General features: G+C 44.3%; 2 protein-coding genes across 5 annotated transcripts in view; both read right to left on the bottom strand.

The window, feature by feature from the left end:
* IPO11 (importin 11) overlaps positions 1-17,732 on the bottom strand; it is a 518,704-nt gene that overhangs the window by 148,829 nt on the left and 352,143 nt on the right. The gene's annotated exons all lie outside the window — the stretch shown is intronic.
* LRRC70 (leucine rich repeat containing 70) lies at positions 1,542-8,279 on the bottom strand. The gene is made up of 2 exons (XM_077286043.1): positions 8,170-8,279; positions 1,542-3,538 (listed from the first exon to the last, which is right to left on the bottom strand). Exon 2 carries the CDS (start codon positions 3,529-3,531, stop codon positions 1,681-1,683), a length of 1,851 nt encoding a protein of 616 aa, XP_077142158.1. The 5' UTR covers positions 3,532-3,538; positions 8,170-8,279; the 3' UTR covers positions 1,542-1,680.

Raw genomic sequence — 17,732 nt, 5'->3', positions numbered from 1 at the left:
GCAGCACTGAACAGGTCTCCGGCTTTTCCAGTTTTACTTTTAAGATAAATGTCAATCTAGTGACAGCTGTCAGTTTTACGCATCTCAAGTTCTATTAGGATTTCACGTGAAAGAGATTTTCCTGGAAAGGCTGAAGCCGAGGAAGTAAGGCAGGACCGGAGCATTCTGTCTGAGAGTGTCTAATGCATCTAAAGAATAAAATATTATGGAGCTCAGTAAATAATAATTTTATACAATGCTATTATTGGAATTATTATTTTGTTAAAAGTGAAGGTAATCGATCCACAGAGCAAACTTCTCCCAATGTGTCAGTAAGATCAAGTCTCTTTAGGGTCCCCGCTTGCAGAAAGCTTATATGGACGATGTGTTGATCTGTCACAGTATAGACGGACCATATATTGACATGACTAGACCTACGGCTCTGTAGTACTACAAGGACTTCATAACTCCGTACAGCCTTCTGCTCACACCTCTACCATGTTTATAAGGGAGAAAATTAAAAAATTTCAGAGGAAAAATCTGTGATTTTCAGGATTTGATTTATATATTTTTTTAGATATTCAACTATCGATACTTAAAACATCTTTTTATTTGTTCACTTCCAGTTATAAATAAGTACAATTATTTGGGGTGGAAATACAATTATGCACATGTCCATTTTGTAGTCTCTCCTGCTACTATATAATACCTGTACGGTACAGAACTAGAAGAGTTCAGTGATGCAAATATATACCAATATCTACCAGCCCAGTGGAGCTCAAAGGGACGTTCTTTTGTAGGATGGAGGGAAACCTTTGGACACATTTGGCATATATGGTTGGAGCTTTTCCAGCGGATATGCCAAATGTACACTGCAAACACTTGGAAATGAACTACAAGTAGTTAAAGTAACAGGAATCATCTTCTGGAAGGCGGAACGATTGGAGTACGGGCTTCCACCGCAAGGTGAACGTTCATGGAGCCATTTTAAGTGAGTATTTTAGCCGACATTGTTGTGGAAAGATGTGTTTGCCTCCAATGAGCTGTACAATCTTTTGACTATGTGGTGTTGGCCGATTCACCCACACAACATGCAGCTATGAAGTTCCTTTTTTCTTTTTGGGAAAAAAACCACATGGCAATCACTTGACATGCTACATACAATGTACAAGGAAGCAGTCATGAGTAAAACCCAAGTTTATGATAGATTCTCCCATTTTAAACAAGGTGAAATGTCAACTGATGATCAACCTTGTTCCACACGTCCTTTCACCACTTGAACTGATGAATATGTAATGATATCTCGCCAAGCTTTCTTGGAATAATGCTGTTGGACCACTGATGAACCATTAACAGAGTTCCTGTCATCGTGAAACTTTAAAATTCAAAAAACAAGTTAGTTTTTTTTATGCCTTTGTTCTAAAAAGAAAACAAAACTTCATAGACGCACGTTGTTCGCGTGATTCAGTCATCACAAAATAGGCAAAAGATTGGTGAACTCGTTAGAAAACAAAAATTACTGGAGCCGAACGCAACCTTTACCAACATCCCTGGTTGACAATCTGACTCAGAAGGTCTCCACAAACATTACAGAGCGGCGGAAGCCATTACTATAAATATCCAGCCCTATTTCTTTTTGACACCCCCTTGTATTATTCATAACATGCTAGTACAGGAAGAGTTTATACTACTGAATGGAAATCAGAGAGCAGAATGTTCAAACAAGATGACCTGTGTCTGAGAATCTGATGGAGTGCGCTTCAATGGCCTTATTAAGTCAATGTCAGGACTTGGCAAGGGATTGGGTGGTGGAATGGTTATGGGATCTGTTGTCTGGTACCTTCCCGTCTGATAGCAGCTATAATATTCCAGCACACTCTCTCCTTGGTGTTCTGGAATCCTAAGTTTCTTTTTTAGATGAATAACTTTATAAACTAAAAAACAAATGACAATACAAGACAGAATAAAAAATGAGAGCAAAATGTAGAATGACTGGTGTAGATCTTCTGCCGTGGGCTGGCATAGGACAACTGGTTTAAGGGACGCTGTAACAATGTCTAGGGGTTCAGGGCTCACACCATTACTGGACAGATTAATCTCTTCATAAAATTGCTCATTAGCATTTAGTCCTTGATGGCTACGCACAATGTTAATGGTTTCCGTAGACGTTGATTGGGCAAAAAACGTTGTATGGGTACTCAGAGAGCTTAGTAGAGGTTTGTAAGTGACACTTTTCATATTCCTGTGCATCTTTTCAGTACTTGCTGATAAGATATGAAAGAACCTGGGTGAAGCATTTGTTGTACTATCCACACAATTCTTAAATTCAGTAAATTTCACATTCCTCAGTGGTCGGTTCTGGAGCTGTGGTGGGCTGTGACAATGCAAACTGAATCTAGAAGATGAAGAAAGTAGAAAGCTTCTAAGTGCCAACAAGTTGCAGCCACAGTGCCATGGATTATAACTGGCTTGGAAATGACTTAACGAGATGAGGGGTTGAAGCACTCGAGGCTGCAGAGATGTGAGATTATTAAATGCAAGGTTAAGAACTTTTAGTGAAGGCCCCATTTCTTCAAAAGTGTTATTCGATATGGCCACTATTCCGTTTCTGTCCAACTGTAGGTACCCTAATTGATTTAGGCTGGTAAAAGTCTTCGAATCAAGGGTATGTAGCTCATTCCGACTCAAGATCAGCTGTTTGAGATTACTCAGCCCATTAAAAGATTTGTCACTGATTGCCTGAATATTTGCATTTTCTAAAAACAAATACTGCAAAGAGTTAAGTCCCGGGAAAGCAAAATTGTGTATTGATCCAATGTGGTTATTTGATAAGGAAAGTCTTTTGAGACCTTTCAGTAATCCCAGAGCATTGGATGGCACTTGCTCTAAATGGTTACTTTCGAGGTATAGATTTTCCAAGTTTTCTAGATGACGCCATGCAGAGTCCGATATCTGGGAGATATGGTTGTTGGCTAAGTTTAGCGTATGAAGGTTAAACATCCCAAAAAAGAGATTGCTGCCGAGGACACCGATTCTATTCTTCTGTAGGTATAAATGTCGGGCTGACTTCAGGTGGCCAAACAACCCATCAGGAAGGTGGTCAATCCAATTTTGTTGAAGGTACAGATAATGAAGGTTAAGAAGTCCATGAAATATTGATGTGTCCAAACGTTGGATGTAATTATCATTGAGATACAATGAGTAAAGCTTTTTTAAGGAGGAAAATGCTTCTGCATGTATGTATGAAATGTTTGAATTGTCCAAGAAAAGCACAGCGAGATCCTTAAGGTCTGATAGCTCATTGGGGCTTACATTAGTGATATTGTTGCCGGTTAAATATATGAGAGTGGTTGTTTTGGGAAAGTTCCTCGGGATTGCAGTTAGACCCACGCTTCGGCAATTAACCTGTTTTTCCAAACAAACGTGGCAAATGGTGGGGCAGCAAAGGATCCTTTCCTGCAGAAGCAACATGAAGACATAGCCACTCAGGCACATGCGGAGTGGGGTGAGAAAGCGCTTGCATCTGTGCACGTTCCTTTGTTTGTTGCTCATAATTGTTCTGGCAAGCAAAATGAAAACAAACAGTCACGCATTAAGAAGACATTTTGCTGAACAAGGCCCATAATTTACTAGAACAAAACAAAGCTTCATGCTCTGCTGCTTTGGAAAATGAATATTCTGCCATCGCTTGATAAGTTATACTTCATGTTAATAGACGCCAATGTTTAATGAAAAACTGGCAGAGGACATATATTGGACAAGCAAGTGCAGTAATAAAAACAACATACTAAGTGAAGTGTTCTAACATGGTGTGCGTACAGTATGGCGAGTTGGGAATTCGGAAAGGGACAAACAAACAATCCCATGTAAGAAAACTAATATTAGGAATGGAGCAATAATGCAGTGGCACATTTATTATATACAGGAGTATATTTGTCCTCTGTGAGATTGTGAAATGACAAGCACTATGCTCAGCTCTTGTACTGTATCAATATAAATGGTAGTGTACATTCATCCTATGGGCTATATGGAAAAAAAAGAGTAAGTGGGAAAAGGGAAGAAACCGAAAGAAAAAAAAAATAAAGAAAAAGAAAATAGAAAAAGAAAGAAAAAAGAATGACAAAAAGAAAAAAAGATGAGCGAGGAAATATAAAAAGAGAGAGAAGGAAAGAAAAAGAAAAAAGGAGAGAAACAAAAAAGACATAATATTTGAAAAGAAAACAGCTCTGTCACAGAACGTAGATACAGTCACTCTATATAAAGCTATGCTCACAAGTTGCTTTCTTGCTGCTTTTTTTCTGCAGCCAATACTTCTCTTGGCTGTAAAAACTGCAGAAAGATGCAAGCTTTTTGCTGCTTTTCTTACTGTTTTTTCAGGATCCCAAAGTTCAGCTTTGCTTCTATCTTGCAAACATGAAGAATACAAGGTGCTAGGCCACCAATGTAAGACATATGTGAAACCATAAAACATTTTTGGAAAAAAAGGGCAATTTGATAAAATTGTTTAGTGTTTTTTTTATGTCTGAAAGAATAGTGACTATTCTGAACAAAAAAGCTGGATTCATATATAAAGCAAAGGCCATGAGATAAGGATATATGAGCTCATGAAAAAACACACAATTGCAAATGTAATCATTGGGGGAGGGGTTGAATTAGTCGGGTATTGTTTACCGAACGCATTGGTACAACACTGAGTTGGTCGGGCATTCTTCACTCTTACACATTGGTACAGCATTGAGTTGGTCGGGCATTCTTCACTCTTACACATTGGTACAATACTGAGTTGGTCGGGCATTCTTCACTCTTACATATTGGTACAATACTGAGTTGGTCGGGCATTCTTCACTCTTACACATTGGTACAATACTGAGTTGGTCGGGCATTCTTCACTCTTACACATTGGTACAGCACTGAGTTGGTCGGGCATTCTTCACTCTTACACATTGGTACAATACTGAGTTGGTCGGGCATTCTTCACTCTTACATATTGGTACAATACTGAGTTGGTCGGGCATTCTTCACTCTTACACATTGGTACAGCACTGAGTTGGTCGGGAATTCTTCACTCTTACACATTGGTACAGCACTGAGTTGGTCGGGCATTCTTCACTCTTACACACTGGTACAGCATTGAGTTGGTTGGGCATTCTTCACTCTTACACATTGGTACAGCACTGAGTTGGTCGGGCATTCTTCACTCTTACATATTGGTACAGCATTGAGTTGGTCGGGCATTCTTCACTCTTACACATTGGTACAGCACTGAGTTGGTCGGGCATTCTTCACTCTTACATATTGGTACAATACTGAGTTGGTCGGGCATTCTTCACTCTTACACATTGATACAATACTGAGTTGGTTGGGCATTCTTCACTCTTACACATTGGTACAGCACTGAGTTGGTCGGGCATTCTTCACTCTTACACATTGGTACAATACTGAGTTGGTCGGGCATTCTTCACTCTTACACATTGGTACAATACTGAGTTGGTCGGGCATTCTTCACTCTTACACATTGGTACAGCACTGAGTTGGTCGGGAATTCTTCGCTTTTACACATTGGTACAGCACTGAGTTGGTCGAGCATTCTTCACTCTTACACATTGGTACAATACTGAGTTGGTCGGGCATTCTTCACTCTTACACACTGGTACAGCACTGAGTTGGTCGGGCATCCTTCACTCTTACACATTGGTACAGCATTGAGTTGGTCGGGCATTCTTCACTCTTACACACTGGTACAGCATTGAGTTGGTTGGGCATTCTTCACTCTTACACATTGGTACAGCACTGAGTTGGTCGGGCATTCTTCACTCTTACATATTGGTACAGCATTGAGTTGGTCGGGCATTCTTCACTCTTACACACTGGTACAGCATTGAGTTGGTTGGGCATTCTTCACTCTTACACATTGGTACAGCACTGAGTTGGTCGGGCATTCTTCACTCTTACACATTGGTACAGCATTGAGTTGGTTGGGCATTCTTCACTCTTACATATTGGTACAGCACTGAGTTGGTCGGGCATTCTTCACTCTTACACATTGGTACAGCATTGAGTTGGTTGGGCATTCTTCACTCTTACATATTGGTACAGCACTGAGTTGGTCGGGCATTCTTCACTCTTACACATTGGTACAGCATTGAGTTGGTCGGGCATTCTTCACTCTTACACATTGGTACAATACTGAGTTGGTCGGGCATTCTTCACTCTTACACATTGGTACAGCACTGAGTTGGTCGGGCATTCTTCACTCTTACATATTGGTACAGCACTGAGTTGGTCGGGCATTCTTCACTCTTACATATTGGTACAGCACTGAGTTGGTCGGGCATTCTTCACTCTTACACATTGGTACAGCACTGAGTTGGTCGGGCATTCTTTAGTCTTACACATTGGTACAGCACTGAGTTGGTCGGGCATTCTTCAGTCTTACACATTGGTACAGCACTGAGTTGGTTGGGCATTCTTCACTCTTACACATTGGTAAAGCACTGAGTTGGTCGGGCATTCTTCACTCTTACACATTGGTAAAGCACTGAGTTGGTCGGGCATTCTTCACTCTTAGGGTACTGTCACACAGTGCCATTTTGATCGCTACGACGGCACGATCCGTGACGTCGCAGCGATCGTATGATTATCGCTCCAGCGTCGTAGACTGCGGTCACACGTTGCAATCACGGCGCTGGAGCGATGCCGAAGTCCCCGGGTAACCAGGGTAAATATCGGGTAACTAAGCGCAGGGCCGCGCTTAGTAACCCGATGTTTACCCTGGTTACCAGTGTAAACGTAAAAAAACAAACAGTACATACTCACCCGTCGGTGTCCTTCAGGTCCCTTGCCGTCTGCTTCCTGCTCTGAGTGCAGCCGTACAGTGAGAGCAGAGCGCAGCACCGCTGTGATCTGCTCTCACTTTCCGGCCGGCACTCAGAGCAGGAAGCAGACGGCAAGGGACCTGAAGGACACCGACGGGTGAGTATGTACGGTTTGTTTTTTTACGTTTACGCTTGTAACCAGGGTAAACATCGGGTTACTAAGCGCGGCCCTGCGCTTAGTTACCCGATGTTTACCCTGGTTACAAGCGAAGACATCGCTGGATCGCTGTCACACACAACGATCCAGCGATGTCAGCGGGTGATCAAGCGACGAAAGAAAGTTCCAAACGATCTGCTGCGACGTACGATTCTCAGCAGGGTGTCTGATCGCAGTAGCGTGTCAGACACAGCGATATCGTAACGATATCGCTAGAACGTCACGAATCGTAACGTCGTAGCGATGGAAATTTCAATGTGTGACGGTACCCTTACTTTAATGCTTATCACTAATTTAATTAAACTGTACAAATACTAACAGCCAGGCTCATGTGAGGAGGCCAAGACATTGTGGTTTAAAGTTACAAAAATAAGTGCAGTACCTGCATTTTTTCACAAAAAACGCTGCAGAAACTGATGCCAGTGTTTTTGCTGCATTTTTGCACTTATTCATTGCTTCCTATGGGTCAAAAACACTGCCAGAATGCTGAAACAATTGACATGCTGCAGGAGATGTCTGAATTCCCATAGCTAGTGCTGGTACTGTAAAAAACAGCTTTTAATTTGCTCAAATGACGCAGAAAAAATGCAATGTATGAACATAGTCTGTTATTGGGAAAAAAGAGCAGCAAAATAAAGTGCTACATGAAAGAGAGATAGAGAAAGAGAAGAGATAAAGGGACAGAATAAAGAAAAAGAGAAAGAAAGAAAAAAAGAAAGAAAAAGAGAAAGCGAGAAAGATGAAATAAAGAAAGAAAAAGAATGAAAGAAAAAGAGAGAAAGAGAGAGAGAAAGAGAAAGAGAGAGAAAGAAAAAGAGAGAGAAAGAGAAAGAAAGCCAAAGAAAAAGAAAGAAAAAAAAAGAATGAAAACGAGAGAGAAAGCGAGAAAGCTAGAAAGAAAGAGAGAAAGAAAGAAAATAAAATAAACCAGACACACAGATATGTGCAGGATGCATATACACACACACTACACTTCTTACAGAGGATGATTAATATATATATATTTTCTTATCTGAAGCTATATTTCGGGCGAGCAGGACTCTGGCACAGGCCAGTATAAGAGTTCACACTTAGCAGTGTGACTCTCCGCGCCATCAGGCACTACAGAATATCTACTATACTTACTACAAGAAGTTGCAATAAATCTCAGTCTCTTACCCCCAGAATGTGGTTCATTTTAGAAATCTTCCTGCAGTTTCATTGTTTTTTGGATGAGTAGTAAGTGCTAGTCGGATGGCAATTGGAGAAAAAAGTGCGTTACATGTGATTTCTTTTTTTTTTTTAGGAGTGAACAGGAAATGCTCTACTCCCAATTGGTTGGCACAGTCCGGACAGGATACAAATGGTTGCTATGGATACAGGAAATCATACGCAGGAAGTCGTCCATCCTTTGCTACTGAGCTATTGTCCAAAAATAAGACGGTGACTGAAGTCTAACATATGAGCTGTAGTATATCTCCAGAGGACACAAATGTGCGACATCGGCTCCAGGAGCTAGAAGGGATCTGTACTACAGACGGCCGCCCTGCCGCAGCTCGTACTCAGACATTACTGCGGCCAGAGGCCCAGACACAGGGGTCCAGCGTGGCACCAACCAGTCACTCGCCACCTAGGAATCATCTTATTGGGGCTCACACATTGCACCTGTCATTAGTGTGGGGCTATTATTAATTTGTAAAATAAAAAAATCTTTTGTGAGACCTCTGAGCTCAGTGATTGGTTGCAGCGGTCACCCTAAGGTAACGTAATGGCAACCCCACTCAACGGCATCTTACCCTGAATGTCCTTAGCAGCTCCAAAGATCGATAGAGTACATTTTCAGTAAGCTGCCGATCAGTGGTGGGGTTACAGATTAGCTGAACTGCCTGGCACGTGACACCTTATCTGCTGTGATACTCTCTTGCTGATAAAATACTGATTGTATTGAGACTACAACACACAGCCTTGTAAGTGACACATCACTGGAATCAACATCTCTACTGCAACACCGTGCTGCTTTCAGATTAAATAGCAAAAACCTGCTGATAGATTCCCTTTAAAATAAAAATTTGTAGTCTTGCAGTGTCCACACTGGCCACTAGGCGTTATACTAGACCAATACGTTCTGTTCTGCATAGAAGACCTTTCAGCTGTGTAATTATCATCAGAGAATGGATTGGAATGAAAGGTGACACCTGAAAACCCCTCTATACATACAATAGATAATGCAGGATTCACCATTCTGAAGAGGTGATGTCACAGCGCACCTCCTCTCACTCCCTGCACAGTGAACACTGCCCTGATGACAGAATGCTCATTAAATACCTTAATACAGTTCAGTCTTTGGCTGCTGATGTTCAGGTGAAGAACAGGAAGTAAGAGATTAATATTATATATAGTGGCCAGTGAGACATTTTGTTTTTATTTTTTTCTTTACTCTAGTGATATGAAAAATAAAATATATAAAAAATTGCTAAAAATCAAATGTCATTTTGTGATGACGCAGGGAATGCGTGACAATGTCACACAATCCCCGGGAAAGCCAGTGCAGACACAGTTGGAACGGCGCCGTCACTTGGGTGGGATGCATGGGTATTCATAAGGGGCATTCGGGCAGTGGTCAACGTCAGAACAGCTATCCCATCAAATCACTGGCCCCCCCATACACATCAGTTTGGCCATGCATACGTGCATTCTTTGTGACAACACGGAATTATGGTAAGTAGTTGTCAGACATTTCGGATGGTGGCTTATATCTACTTAGAAGAAAAGGATCAGGTGTTGAAACTCAGATTGCCAGAGTCAGGAGGCCCGAACACTAGATGGTTAGTCGGTCCAGTTCATATTAATCTAGTATGTATGATCTAAGCTTAAATGGGTCTCATCAATACTGAGCTCAGTGATTGGCTGCAGAGGTCTCATGAGCTGTTCTTGTGATATCACCGCTGAGGCCTGCCAATAAAGACCAGAAATGGTAATGAAGAGACAGGGCAGACGGGTGTTCATAAAGCCAAGTTCATAAAGCTAAAGTCTCTTCCTTCATATTTGAGAGATTCCACACAATTAATGGAGGAACTGAGGAATATTGAATGGGAAGATAACTATTCCTTTATCTCATTGGATGTAAATTCATTATATTCCAACATAGATCACGAAATGGGGGTAAATGCAGTGGATTTTTATTTAGCATTGATTTTCTGTTAAAGGGTCTGAAATTCATTCTTGAACACAATGTGTTCATTTTTGAAGGCGTACTGTACTTACAGTTGCTCGGCACCGCAATGGGGACTCGTGCCACACCAAGTTTCGCAAACCTATTTATGGGGCGATTCGAGTCCTCATCGTCACTTTCTAAGCCTGTTTTCTATGACAAAATAACGCTTTATAAGAGCTTCACAGATGATCTGATTATCATATGGAAGGGGACAGAGGAGGAAGCGGCACAATTAATAAAGGAGCTCAATAATAACACCTGGGGGGTTACCTTTATATCACAAATTAATAAAAAAAAAAATTTTCGCAGGAGAGAGAATTGTACGAGAGAATCTGATTATGTAGCGCAGTCTAAAATTCTAAAAAGAAAATTTAAGGAAAAAAAGATACCCGAAAAATTTGATAAATGGTGCATATAGGGATAACAAAATAAAAACCCAGGAGGAATGTTTAAAAGGAAAAACCAGGAAGGGGGATAATTTGACTATTGGTAAAGAAAAAAGTGATGATCGCTGGTGCAGCGCCCCAGAGTCCTGGTCGTTGGAGTACTGTGGCTCCGCCACTATGGGGAGCTATGGTGCGCGCCTGATGGCACTGAAGGAGTTCATCTGACCAGGTATCACAGACACCAATACATTTCACAGCTGGGCCTCCGGGGGGAGCTAAGGGTTCTATTCATTAGGCCACTCCCCACCATAGTGGGTAAACTGGGGGTCAGGCAGGAAGTTAGATGAGAAAGCTGACTGGGTTGGAACCAGGCAACACCTTGTGGCAGAGGGTGTTGTGGGGGAAGATACAGTAGGGTCTCTGTCAGGGGTGGGATCCTGACAGAGGCTTGGCAACTTGAACGAACGTAACGGGACCGTGCCTGCTCCGGGTAGCGGCGGTGCCCAAGGAAGGACTTGAAGCGAGATAGATTGTGCTGAGTGAGAAACGAGATCAAGCAAAAGGAGAAATACCAGTAGGGGTCGTGCTGTAAGACCAGAGCAACACCCTACTGAGGCGCACAACCGGTGGCCGGAACGCCGAGGGAGTATCATAACATTCAGCTTCAAGCAATACTCTAAACAGCGGCAGGACAGTCAGTCTAAGGCGGGCTGTCTAACTTAAATCACCTATGCAGTCTTGGGGGGCAACTTGTGGAGAGGGGCGACTCTAGGGTCCCGGAAGAGCTCCGAGCCTACCCGTCATACGGGTGCCGTCCCAACCAGAACAACAGGGAGGGACGGAGGATTAGAAGAACATCATTTAATCGAGTTGTGAGGGAACTTAAGAAACAGACACAACGGTTGTGGGGACTTTCCGTAAGCACAGCAGGGAAGGACCACAACACATAGCGCTAGAAGGAAGGCACCGATTTCCACCTGTGAGGAGAACTCCGGAGGTGCCATTGGACCGGCCGGACTTGCGCAGCCTGGTGAACCGTATTCCGGACTGAGGACCCAGAGATCTCCAGTAAAGAGGTAAAGAGACTGCAACCTGGTGTCCTCGTTATTTACTGCACCGCACCACCACAGCCTTACCCCCATCTACATCATCCACTCCTAGTAATCCCCTGTGCGCCCCACGGCAGGGTCACGGACCGGGGCCTAGCCGCCGTGACAACCCCAGAGCAGAGACTCAGAGGCCCGGTACCGGGTACCCCTCGGCCCTGCGGCAGTGGGGGCGCTACAAACTTGGCGTCACGAACAGGATCTACTTAAGCCTGAAGAATCAGGTCATGTGTGCCTTGGAACTGTGATTTGTTGTGCTTGGACTGAACTATATTGCAAAGACTGTGCTGTGCCGTTTGCCGCCAAATGTTCCCGCCAAAAAAACGCCGCCATTGCTACACCAAAGAAGAAGGGGGCGTGCCATGGGAGGAGACTACCAAAGTGGCGCCAGAAGCGGTGACCGCCCCCTGCACCTCTTGCTGCAAAGTGGAGACCTGCCTCAAAGCAGAGGACAACCCCTTGGTTTGCAGCGGCGGGAGGCGGATGACAGAGAAGCTCGACCCCGGAGAAATGGCGGAGTCAGGTGCATGCACTGCCACCGACTATCAGGCAGCGATGACGAACAGCAAGTGCCTGAACGAGGAAGGAGCGATCCCGGCTTGTCCTCTTCCACCAGAGGCGGACCTACGTCCACTGCAGCGGAAGGATCTGAATTCCTTGGAACCGGCCGCGGAGCTGAACTTACCCATCCCGTCCTCGGAGCTAGTGGAGGAGGAACCATGGTGGGCGGAGCCACATCCGGGGACCGCGGTGGAGGAGCCGCGGTCCGGACTGCAGCCGACTCCAGCGTCCTCGTTGAGGGACCGGGTCGACATCGGTGGAATCAAAACAGGTGCAGGTATGGAAGACGCCCCTGCTCCCTCGCTCGATCCCGCTCCCGCGACCGGCCCTCACCCCAGTAAAAGCCGTCTCCGCTCGGCAGAGTTAATGGTGTTACCTCCTGATGCAATGGGGAAGCTGGTACCGCCGCTGCCGACTAGGATGGGAGAGCCCATAGACGTGGGGCCGGATGGGGTGATCCTCCAGTGGGACACCCCCCGGGTTGGGCCAGATGGAGTTCGGGAAGAAGGATTCACCCTTGCTGTACTTACCTGGGAACAATACAAACAATGCTTGATCTTACATTGGAAACGGCAAAAAGAGGCAGAACCGACTGACCCACCGAGGGCGCAATCATCGCCTCTTGTATGTGATGACCGGGACATGGTAAAGCGGGGCACTGTATTGACTTTCCACCCGAGGAGGGGATGGGGTTCCATACAGGAACCGGGGTTACCAACTGACGTCTTTGTTGCCAGTTGCAACGTGAAGACTCCCTGCTGCGGCCGAAGTGGTGACCCATTGAAAAAGGGGGATCAGGTGACTTACACTCGTCATCGGAATGCATGCGGATGGTATGCCCGGAATGTGCGCCGCTGTGGGCCTGGGAGAGTGTCATCTGTTACTCCAACCATGATGGAACCAGACGTGGCGGGTCTTACCAATATTGCCGCCGTACGACTCATTGCAGCGACTGAGCTGGCAGCTAGAGTCCGCCTTCAGGTTCAGACCTCAGGAGGTCTGACTGCCCCGGGGAAATCCGCCAGTGACACTGGTGCGGCATCAGCTGCTGGCCAAGGATCGAAGCCTGCACAGTCGGAAGGTGTCCACTTTCGGCTGATGTCTTGTGATTTGCTATAAGAATAAACCTCGAAACCATGAAGATGTAAATAGTTCTTAACTGTTTGTTTCCTGATTTTTGCTACTGAACCCGTCCAGGGTTAACTCTTAAGGGGATCCTTCTGTGGACCTGGGATCCCTATTGTTTTGTTTTTGTTTGATTTTTCCAAGTTTTTGCACAAAGTTTCTAGAACTGCTGAAATCATGAACAGTGCATGATCCGAACTTCTTGTACATAGTTTGCACCTTATTAAAGGCGCTCCCTACTGGTTTTACTTAAAGAAGGACTCTTTGTGAAGATACCACACTGGAACCTTTGCTGAGTATGGACTGGTAGCTTGAGAAGGCGTGCTACCTCATAAAGACTTGGTCCCCTCTTAAAGGGGATGTTCATTTGTTGCGGTTAAACCGTGATATTGCTTTAAGATTGGAAGCAATAATGTCTTGACCAAAGAAAGTGATGATAATGTTTACATGAGAAAGTTATATGTATTTAACTAGTTAATTGTGAAGAAATAGTGATGATGTCCTCTGAGAAGAAAAAAAAGGTGAAAGATAGAAGAGGGATGCAGTGGGCCCGTAGGGATAGATGTAGTGTCCAGCATGCATGATAGAAAGAAAGATAATGAGAAGGCTTAATGTTCAAAAGAAAATGTTTTGATAATGATAATAGATAGTTAGGATAGAAGGTAAACCCTGAGTCCTCATAGGAGTCATGTAGAGATGGCTCAGTGCTCTTAAACTGAAAGTAATGTTATGTTCTATACTGTGTATAGTAGTGAAAAGGCAGTAGGCCCTGGCTGAACGGGGCGGTCCTGTAACCGAAAGGAGAGGCAGTAGGTCTGGTGCCGATAGGACAGGCGGTCCTGCAGATTTAAAGAAGGAGAATGAGAAAGTTAAATTACCTTATAATGTGATTATAGGAAGGTCTTTAGTGGATAAAAGAGTGTATGTCCTTAAAGGCAAAGTTAAATTATTGTCCAACAATTTTGCACTTAGTAGAATACCCGGTTGGGTAACAGGAGTTATTTATAGCCTGTAATTTATAATGTTAACCATGTTTGTAACGTTCAAGTGTCCTTACCTCTCATAAAGGGAAGCCTGTTCAAGTATACTTATTGTTATTGCACTCAACAAAACTGTATGTCTTTTTGCTAACTTGTATTGTTGTTTTCTTCCCAGTCCCGGAGTACTGTGTTTAACCAGGGGGGAGTGCAGCGCCCCAGAGTCCTGGTCGTTGCAGTACTGTGGCTCCGCCACTATGGGGAGCTATGGTGCGTCCGATGGCACTGAAGGAGTTCATCTGACCAGGTATCACAGACACCAATACATTTCACAGCTGGGCCTCCGGGGGGAGCTAAGGGTTCTATTCATTAGGCCACTCCCCACCATAGTGGGTAAACTGGGGGTCAGGCAGGAAGTTAGATGAGAAAGCTGACTGGGTTGGAACCAGGCAACACCTTGTGGCAGAGGGTGTTGTGGGGGAAGATACAGTAGGGTCTCTGTCAGGGGTGGGATCCTGACAGAGGCTTGGCAACTTGAACGAACGTAACGGGACCGCGCCTGCTCCGGGTAGCGGCGGTGCCCAAGGAAGGACTTGAAGCGAGATAGATTGTGCTGAGTGAGAAACGAGATCAAGCAAAAGGAGAAATACCAGTAGGGGTCGTGCTGTAAGACCGGAGCAACACCCTACTGAGGCGCACTACCGGTGGCCGGAACGCCGAGGGAGTATCATAACATTCAGCTTCAAGCAATACTCTAAACAGCGGCAGGACAGTCAGTCTAAGGCGGGCTGTCTAACTTAAATCACCTATGCAGTCTTGGGGGGCAACTTGTGGAGAGGGGCGACTCTAGGGTCCCGGAAGAGCTCCGAGCCTACCCGTCATACGGGTGCCGTCCCAACCAGAACAACAGGGAGGGACGGAGGATTAGAAGAACATCATTTAATCGAGTTGTGAGGGAACTTAAGAAACAGACACAACGGTTGTGGGGACTTTCCGTAAGCACAGCAGGGAAGGACCACAACACATAGCGCTAGAAGGAAGGCACCGATTTCCACCTGTGAGGAGAACTCCGGAGGTGCCATTGGACCGGCCGGACTTGCGCAGCCTGGTGAACCGTATTCCGGACTGAGGACCCAGAGATCTTCAGTAAAGAGGTAAAGAGACTGCAACCTGGTGTCCTCGTTATTTACTGCACCGCACCACTACAGCCTTACCCCCATCTCCATCATCCACTCCTAGTAATCCCCTGTGCGCCCCACGGCAGGGTCACGGACCGGGGCCTAGCCGCCGTGACAACCCCAGAGCAGAGACTCAGAGGCCCGGTACCGGGTACCCCTCGGCCCTGCGGCAGTGGGGGCGCTACACTGGAAATTGAATTTTGTGACAACATTCAATAGGGGAAATAAAGTCATAAGAACTGTGCCTTCAAAATATTGGTATATCTTGAAGCGTGACCCTGTTTTGGGAAAACATCTCCCTGATAAACCAGGGATTACATATAGAAGGGGGAAAACTTTGGTGGCCCCTAGTAAATTTAAAAAAAAACAGTTGGATTGAAAAAGAAAAAAACATTTATAAAAGGATCAAGTTTTATGTGATGTTCTCCAAGGAACCAGAGTTTTTAATGCAACTCCAAAAAATGTTGTACCTGTGGGATCCTAGATCATGGGGCTAAAACTATCAAATGCAATAATACTGGTGATGTCTTTGAAATCTCACAAAGACTCACCTGTAGTAGTGATCATGTTGTATATGTCATCACATGCAGTTGCGGTTTGTAATATGTAGGACTGTACAGACACTGCGCTCCCGCATTAATGGTCACAGAAATAGAGCAAATAACGGCTTTTTAAAACATAGTCTCTCAAGGCATCTGCTAATTAAACATAATACATTTTTTTACATAAAAGTAACTCCGGTGGAGCAGATACCCTCAGGGGTTGCAAACAGGAATGCTCTTTTAAACCGGAAAGAAACGTTTTGGATATATCGATTGGGAACTGTCATGATCCATTCCAGGGTATATTCCTGTCTGCCCTTTTTCCGGGCGGATCATGTCAAGGGTTAACTTTGCTCTGCCCTCATTCTGGGCTCAGGTTTGCTATTTAGCTCCCATGCATCTTGCTGGCGATGTCAGCTATAGTTCTGCCTTCAGCGTGTGAACCTGACTCTGGTAGCTCTTGATTTGAACCCTGACTTGTCCCATGTCTGTTAACTCCCTCTGTCTGCCCTTTTCCCAGCGTTTCTCTGTTTGATTCTCTGGTACCTGACTTGGCTCATATTTCGGACTCGCTTCTGTTTTCTGACTTTGTCTTATCCGCTTCTGACCGCTGCTGAATCTCCTGGCTTGTTCTGACCACGTTTACTGCTTATCCCCTTCTTGTACTTCTGGTTCCAATTTTATTTTGACCCGGCTTGTCTGACCACTCTCTCGCCACTTGGTGGCGCCTGTGCTGCTGCTCTGTGGGGCTTCTCTGTGTACGCAGTCTCAAGCTCCCTCTGGTGGAGGTTGCGTTATACTGCACTGCAGCACCATGACAGGAACATTATTTCCAAATAGATTGAATGATATAGAGAGAGTTTAAAGTTTTTTTTGTGCTTTTTTTCCCTCTTTCATCAATGTTAACAAGTCAATATCAATCAGTGGGTGTGTTCCTGAACTAGGCCCACACCCCAAATCAAGTTTCTGAGGCTGGGATAAAAGGTTTGCTACTATATATAAGTGTGATTGAATTTTATACTAGTAGGATTTGTACTGTGTTTTTTGTTTTTATGATCCTGAAGAAGGATATATACTGTATCCGAAACATGTTGTATCTCCTCTATTTTAACTTATCAAATAAAAAAATATAAAATATCATATTTGAATGTGAGTCCTGGGAAGCGCTGCCATTCATGGGCTGGATGTGCTTTTCTTGATTTACTCATCCTGTGTGAGCCCTACTCTGGCTCTTTCACTTGGATCCACCCGAGGCAAGCCGCAAGCCCTGTCTAATGAAAAGGATCCCAGAGGGATTTTTGAGGATACACAATCTAAAGACATATTAGTCTTCTAACAGGTGAGTGCATAAAATTGTGACCCCTTTAGAGACTATAATATTGTGTTTGCGCACTTAGCGTGCCGCGATTTGTCTGTTCTTCTCTCCCAAACAGGATTTTTGTTTTGTATAAAGCTAAGTTTGGCATTTTTAACCTTGGCATGCCTTATCAATCAAAAAACGTAATTGGAAAACACCTTTAAAAGGAATCTATCTCCAGGATTTTGTTACCTAATCCAAGAGCAGAATAATGTAGAAACAGAGACCCTGATTTTAGCGATATGTCACTTATTCGGCTGCTTGTTGTAGTTTTGATAAAAATTCACTGTTTTATC

The sequence above is a fragment of the Ranitomeya variabilis genome, chromosome 1 (assembly GCF_051348905.1).
Source record: "Ranitomeya variabilis isolate aRanVar5 chromosome 1, aRanVar5.hap1, whole genome shotgun sequence".
Lineage (NCBI taxonomy): Eukaryota > Metazoa > Chordata > Amphibia > Anura > Dendrobatidae > Ranitomeya > Ranitomeya variabilis.
Note: the sequence above shows the minus strand (reverse complement) of the source record. Positions and strands in the feature narration are given on the sequence as shown.

Coding starts and splice junctions, on each gene's coding strand:
- LRRC70 (XM_077286043.1), bottom strand. CDS start 3,531: ATGAGCAACAAACAAAGGAACGTGCACAGATGCAAGCGCTTTCTCACC.